At 46.8% G+C, this 6,744-nt stretch overlaps 1 protein-coding gene across 5 annotated transcripts in view; it reads right to left on the reverse strand.

The window, feature by feature from the left end:
• Rnf214 (ring finger protein 214) overlaps positions 1-6,724 on the reverse strand; it is a 32,689-nt gene extending 25,965 nt beyond the window's left edge. For 2 of the 5 annotated variants that reach the window (XM_040730102.1, XM_040730101.1), the window contains exons 1-2: positions 4,687-4,800; positions 596-641 (exon numbers count right to left, since the gene is read on the reverse strand). In XM_040730102.1, coding sequence (XP_040586036.1) covers positions 596-641; positions 4,687-4,793 — 153 coding nt within the window. In that variant the 5' untranslated portion in view covers positions 4,794-4,800. Of the gene's footprint in view, positions 1-130; positions 642-4,686; positions 4,801-6,257; positions 6,358-6,526 lie in introns of those variants that run through there. The other 3 variants (XM_040730099.1, XM_040730100.1, XM_040730098.1) reach the window with 3 other exon arrangements.
• Positions 6,725-6,744: the final 20 nt, after the last annotated feature.

A 6,744-nucleotide genomic window follows, 5' to 3' on the forward strand; every position in this document is an offset into this window, starting at 1 on the left:
TCTATATGCAAACAGTATGATGACTGCTAACAAAAAATGGCACAGAGCAGTTCTCCACCACATAAGAAGAAATGGCTCCGACCCTCACCTCCCCCAATTCCATTTTAGTAGTAGAAACTTGATACTTGACCTGTACAGCAATGTTCTGAGAAAGCTTCGGGGAAGAGCTATCCTGATCATCATCCTGATCCACTCTGACTCCTTCAACCCCATTTGCAGGAAGCACTACAGGTCGGAAATCCAAGCCTGCGTCCCTGCTACCTTCCTTTAGGATGGAGGCTGCTGGGGCTCTCTCTTCAGAGCAATTCCTGGAGGCAAGTTGTTTTGAGTGGCACCCTGCCTTATGAGACCGAGTGACTGGATGGAGGCTCTCCCGGAGGCTCGTGTCCCCCTCCTCTCCTGCCGGGCTGGTCAAGTCCTTCAAATCAGACTGAGACCCACTGCCAGAAAGGCAAAGGGCTGTGGCTACCAAGTTTTCTCCTAAAACCTCCTGGTGCGCTGCTGAAGTATCACTTGCTGATGAACCAGGATTCTGCTCTGGGTGTTCCAAATGGGCATTTCTGTTACTCTCCTTGTTTATCATTTGGCTACTTACACTCGGTGGAGACGAGTTCTTCTGTTTCTGGGCAGAGTCTTTGGGGCTATAAAAAAAAAAAAACAATGATTCTGGGATAAGGTTGTAGCTTAGTGGTATGTCACCTGACTAGCATGCCTTAGACTTTGGATTCTGCTCCTAGCACCACAAAAAAAAGGACATTTTTGCCAAGTGTTGGTGGTGCATGCCTTTAATCCCAGCACTTGAGAGGCTGAGGCTGGCGGATCTCTGTGAGTTTGAGGCCAGCCTGATCTACAGAGCAAGTTCCAGGACAGCCTCCAAAACAATACAGAAAAACCCTGTCTCGAAAATCCAAAAAAAAGAAGGAATTTTTTTCTTTACTCAACATTTGGAAGATCAAATATAATACTTTATTTTTCAGTACTTGGAATCAAACCCAGGGCCTTATACATGCCAGACAATGCTCAACCACTGAGCCACATCCCCAACACAGCAACTAGAACAAAAGTAGATCCTATAAACCCTCTCCATCATGAGAAGAAACTAGTCTCTATCCACCAATTTCTGCCCCATGTACAAGTAGTACAGCTGGAGGGAGGGCAGGAACTTGAAAGTTCTAGGGATGGCCTATAGTATGTACCTAAACACAAGTGACCCTGAAGATCTAAAAGTAAATTCTGAGTGACAGTAAATTCTGTGAACAGGGAAAAAAACAGTACAATGCTAATTATAGTAGGTACATGTACTAACTTGGTTACAAATACTATTTTAATAAATACATTGATTGATTTGAAACAGGGTTTCACTGACTGGTCTTGAAGGTATCTACTTGCTTTAAGTACTGGGATTAGAGGTGTGCACCACCACACTTGACAAAACATTGTTTTTATTCTAACCTCAGGCCTGGTACAGCAAGATAGCTCAGTGTGTAAGTGTTTGCTGTGAAAGCCCTGATGATCTGAATCCAGTCTCTGAAACACAAAGTGGAAGAGGAAAACTCCTAAAGTTGTTCTTAAGCCTCCCTCCCCCACACAACTAAAAATAAATTACAAATAGTTAAGTGTCCTTTCAAAACATGTCACATAGATCTTTGAACAAAGCCACTATTTTGCCAGGCAGCCATGTCTTTAATCCCAGCACTTAGGAGGCTCTGATTTTTTGTTTTGTTTTTTCAAGACAAGGTCTTACTATATAGGCCTGCCTGGCCTGGAACACATATTTAAATGGACCAGACTGGTATTGAACTCTTGGAGACCCTCTTGCCTGTCTCTTGAGTGTTGAGATTAAAGGTGTGCACCATCACACTTGGCCAATGCAGGACTTTTTCCAGAGATCCAAACATAATTACAGAGACATCCAACATTCACAGCCAGAAGTGAAGTCTAGATCAAATAAGGGGCTGAAGGATGGCTCAGCAGTTAAAAGCATTGGCTGTTCTTCCAGATAACCTAGGTTCAATTCCCAGCAACCACATGGCAGCTCACAACTATGTGTAACTCCAGTTCCTAGGGATCTGACACCCTCACACAGACATACATGTGAGCAAAATATCAATGCACATAAAATAAAAATAAATTAGCTGAGTATGGTGATACATGTCTTTAATCCCAGTGTTCAGGAGACAGAGAGAGGATCTCTGAGTTTGAGGCCAACCTGGTCTACAGAGAGAGTTCCAGGATAGCCAGGGCTACACAGAGAACCCCTATCTCAATAATAATAATAATACTTTTTAAAAACTCTGTCAAATTCCTTTGCTGCTTTTCCTCTTCTTCTGTACGATGTGTAACTGTCAGCTTACCCTTTAAGCATCCCAAGCTGGCACCAACACAGACTTCAGGTAAAGTACTCTTCCCTCAGAACAACTGACTGTGACACAGACATCTTTACAAACACACTCAATAGTTTTTTAAATGTTTGTTTTGTTTTTGTTTTTCAAGACAGGGTTTCTCTGTGTAGTCCTGGCTGCCTGGAACTCACTCTGTAGACCAGGCTGGTCTCAAACAAGAGATCCATCTGCTTCTGCCTCCTGAGTGCTAGGATTAAAAGCATACGCCACCATTGCCTGGCTAACTTTTATTTTTTATTTTTTTGTGGACCAATAAGTTTAATACAGGAGTATGGATAAAGGGTTAATTATAGGAGGGGCAAGGCCAGTGAAGAAAATGTCTTTCCCTCCCCCAGCAAATACTCAGTGATTCTTGTTGAGAGCCAACCGTGGAATGGGGGCAGGGAACTTAATTATAAACCTGGGCAAATACAGTACCTGGATTTAAATCCAAACTCTACAATTTACTGTTTGCCTCTAGACAAGTTATTTTATTTCTAAAACAGAAATAGTATTGTCCACCTAACAGATCACTCAGTAACCTTTGGCTGCTATTACTACTAGTAGTAAAGACATGGCTGCTTTAATTTAGAAAACTAATACAAGCAGAAGATCCAACTTTATGGTAGGCTTATATAACATTTCCCTATTACTCATTCACTAACAATCATCTCTTACTACAGTTATGTGCCATCATACCTCGTTCAAATAGCTTTTTTTTAAGAACAAATATTTATTGAGCATTCTTAAGTCAGAGTTCATGAGTTCAAACTCTGACTCCAGCAGAGTTTTGTACCTTTGGGTAAGTCACTAACCTCTCCAGGTCTGTTTCCTCACTGCTATAGGAACATTAACACCTGTCTTCTGGGACTTATATGAGAGTTGAATGTGTTAATGTACATGCCTATTGTATTAGGCCCCAGGTTCTCTAGTCAATTTAGTTCAGTATCGCACACAACAATGTATTACGTACTCTCAAGAGACAAGGTTGGGTAATTACAACTCCTGCTTGTAAGACTCTGGAGGAGAGAGCCTAGTGTGGTGACCCACACAACTGGGAGGTAGAGACAGGATTAGACTCGACTATACAGTGAGTTTGAGGTCAGCCTGAGCTACAGAAGACCCTGCCTCAAAAAACAACCAAGAGTTTTGAGGCCAGTGAGATGGCTCATTGTGTGAAAGCACTATCCTACCAAGCCTGACCTGCGCTGGATTCCCCTAGACCCACACAGTAAAAGAGCAGAAAGATTCTGGCAGATTTCCCTGGTCTTCACATGAAAACTATGGTATCCATCTATGCTACACATAAACACTACATTTACACACTTGGGAGGCAGAATCAGATGAACTCTGTGAGTTCAAGGTCAGCCTCTGGCCTGGTCAACCTCTGGCCTACACAGCCAGCTCCAGGTCAGCCAGAGCTACATAGTGAGACCCTATCTCAAAAAGAAAAATTTAAAAAACAAATATGGATGGGAGAAAAAAAGAACAATACATTTTAATAAGAGTCATAATACACACATTAAGCAGTAAGATACATTAACAAAGATATCAAGATGGGTAGATACACATATAATCTGTGTTTTGGTTTAAATTTTGTACATATATCTCCTTATAACCAAGTAACTTATAAGTGAGTATGGAGGCTGACAAAATGGCTCAGTGGGTAAAGGTGCTTTCCACAAAAGCCAGGTAACCTGAGTTTGATCCCTGGAACCCATACAATAAGAAGAGAAGAACCTATTCCCCAAAGCTGTCATCTGGCCTCCCAGTGTACACACACCTCCCCCATTCCCAGCATGCATAACACACAATGAATAATCATTTTTAAAAATATGAATATGGCCACACATAGTGGTGTATCCCTTTAATCCCAGTACTAAGGAAGCAGAGGCAGGTGAATTGCTCTGAGTTTGAGGTGAACCTGGTCTACATAGTGAATTCCAGGCCAGCCAGGGCTGCAAAGTGAGACCTTGTCTAAAAAAAGAAAGAAAAAAATAAGCATGACACACAAGGATGGTTAAATGAACATATAGGTTGTATAGGACACATCAAAGAAATATATGTATTATGATGTGTGGACACATGTTCTAACCCAGCATGCCTGCCCAAATGCCAGTTCCTTTACCATACAAAGACCAAGAAGTCCCCACTTTAAAAAAAATTAATCTAGAGGAGGAAAAAATACTTAATCTGCAGGAGTGTCATTAGAGTGCTGAGGAGGAAAGGCCACAGCTAGCTGGTCGAAGCCCATCTCCAAGTCCCTTATCCAAATAAGCCTTCTCCTTGTGAGTCTGCACATTACCTTAGGCCATCTGGGAGAGCATCATCTGTCTTGGAAGCACATAAAGTAGAGGATTCTGAAGGACTAGGGGCACGGGCCCCAACGCCAGCTACCTCAGAGGCCGCCATCTGCACTCTGGACATTCAGAAACAAAGGACACGATACAAGTTACAAAGTGGAAAACCTTCTTCTGCAGAATGCCCACTGTATCTGTTCCTCCAAACACCAAGAACTTAGGCTCAGAAAATAAACACCTAAAAGAGTATTCTGCAGGAGGGCAATAAAAAAATGCCACTTCACACCTTAAGTACCAGCCAGCACCAACCCTCAGGAGCAGTCATATGTACATAAATATCTAGGAGTCTTTACAAACCTTTTCTCTTCTCTCTTGACAGAAGTGCTGTCATTTAAAACAGATGACAATGATACGAATTTTCCAAATGGTCCACCTTGTCTACTGCCATCTATAAAAGATGACCTTTTTGGCCCAGAATCAATGTTTAAAAAATCACTTTCTGGCTGTTCCAGCCAAAAAAAAAATTCTCTATTAATTTAAGTGTAGGGTTTTTGGGGAGGTGTTTCCAAGAACGAGTCATACCTATACTGGACCATGTCCATGGGTGCCTTTTTGACCCTGTCAGTATTCCTTCCCTGTGGATGGCAACAGTCTGGTATCTGCCAAGAACACACTATCGAGTTATCATCGTGGCAAAACAGGTTGCTACTTGGTTACTCCAGGAAGAAGAGGAGATGCTGGAAAACATGGTAACTCAAGTAGAGAAACTGACAGGGAGCTTTTTTATTTTTATTTTTAAGAGCGTCCTTTTTGCTGCAGAATAAACTCGGCCTTCTACAGTGAGAAGAAAAACTAGGTGATGAAGGGAGAATTAGTCCACATTCCTGTTTTGATTTTGACAGTATCACAGGAATACCTCTGAACACAGAAGAGGGCATAAGAGCAGACACTGAGCCAGGCTGAGTCAACAGTCACATCCCAGTGCCTCAGTTTCCTCTCATAATAAAAAGCTCCTGGGTGAAAATGGGCCCTGAAACGCCATTGCTGTCTCGGATGCAAACATTCTGCCTCCAATAGGGTCGCGATCACTCCCTCCAGCAGGGAGCAAGGTCTGGGTCACCGGTTCCGGTAAACGAAAACCTTAAGGTTTAAGGCAAGGGTCATACGTGAAACCCAAAGCGAGAGGAGTGGGGGGGGGGGTCGTACATCTGGCTGCAGAGTCCAGTATGCCCAAGGGAATCCCGCAACCCGGTGGCAGTCGCCAGCCAGGAGGCGACGCAGAAGGGGACAATGGGGGGAAGCAGCGCCGGGTGGTCGCCGCCACTCTTTACAGGAGACGGCCGCTAGGCCGGCCGCTAGCACGGGGCAGCGACACCTCCACCCCTGCCCCTCGGTTCTCACCGGCCGCCAGCCCCCGTCCCACACCCAGGCCGGGCTCCCGCCCCCGTCCCCGTCGCCCCCTCCCCGCCCCCCGCCGCGCCCCCCAATCCCGCCGCCCCGGCCCGCGCGCCGCCCCGCACACACCTCCCGCGCCGCGCCCCCGGGGAGCAAAGGCGGGGGGAGGGAAGGGACGCACCTGAGCGGGCGGAGAGGGGGGAGGGGGCGGCCGAGCCTGGGGGAGGGGTCGAGCGCCGGCCCGCGCGCCGCACCTCCCACTTCCGGCGGCGCGAGCGCAGGGGGCGAGGCCCGGGCAGCGAGAGGAGCGGCCCCGAGGAGTGCGCGCCGCCGCCGACGGCGCCCTCTGGCGGCAGACACGGGCGGCGCCCGGGCAACGGGGCCGCCGCGGGAGAACCCTGGGACACAGCCGAGCCTGAGGGAGCGCGGGCCAGAGAGACTGCGACCCACCCGGTGGAGGCGAAAGCCGCTCTGAGGAGGTTACGGGGGAGAGTCAAGGCCATGGCCGTCCGAGGGAGAAGAGCCACGAGGGGTGTTTAGAGGTCGGAACCGAGATGGTCCTTTCAGGGGACGCCATGAAGGACGAGGGCCCTCTTGCGGAGGGCTCCTGTGGCCGAGGACTGGAGGACGCGGGGCGCCGAAGCCCGCACAGCCCTCACGGGCCTGTG

This window comes from Mesocricetus auratus, unplaced genomic scaffold (assembly GCF_017639785.1).
Source record: "Mesocricetus auratus isolate SY011 unplaced genomic scaffold, BCM_Maur_2.0 Super-Scaffold_100022, whole genome shotgun sequence".
NCBI classification, from domain to species: domain Eukaryota; kingdom Metazoa; phylum Chordata; class Mammalia; order Rodentia; family Cricetidae; genus Mesocricetus; species Mesocricetus auratus.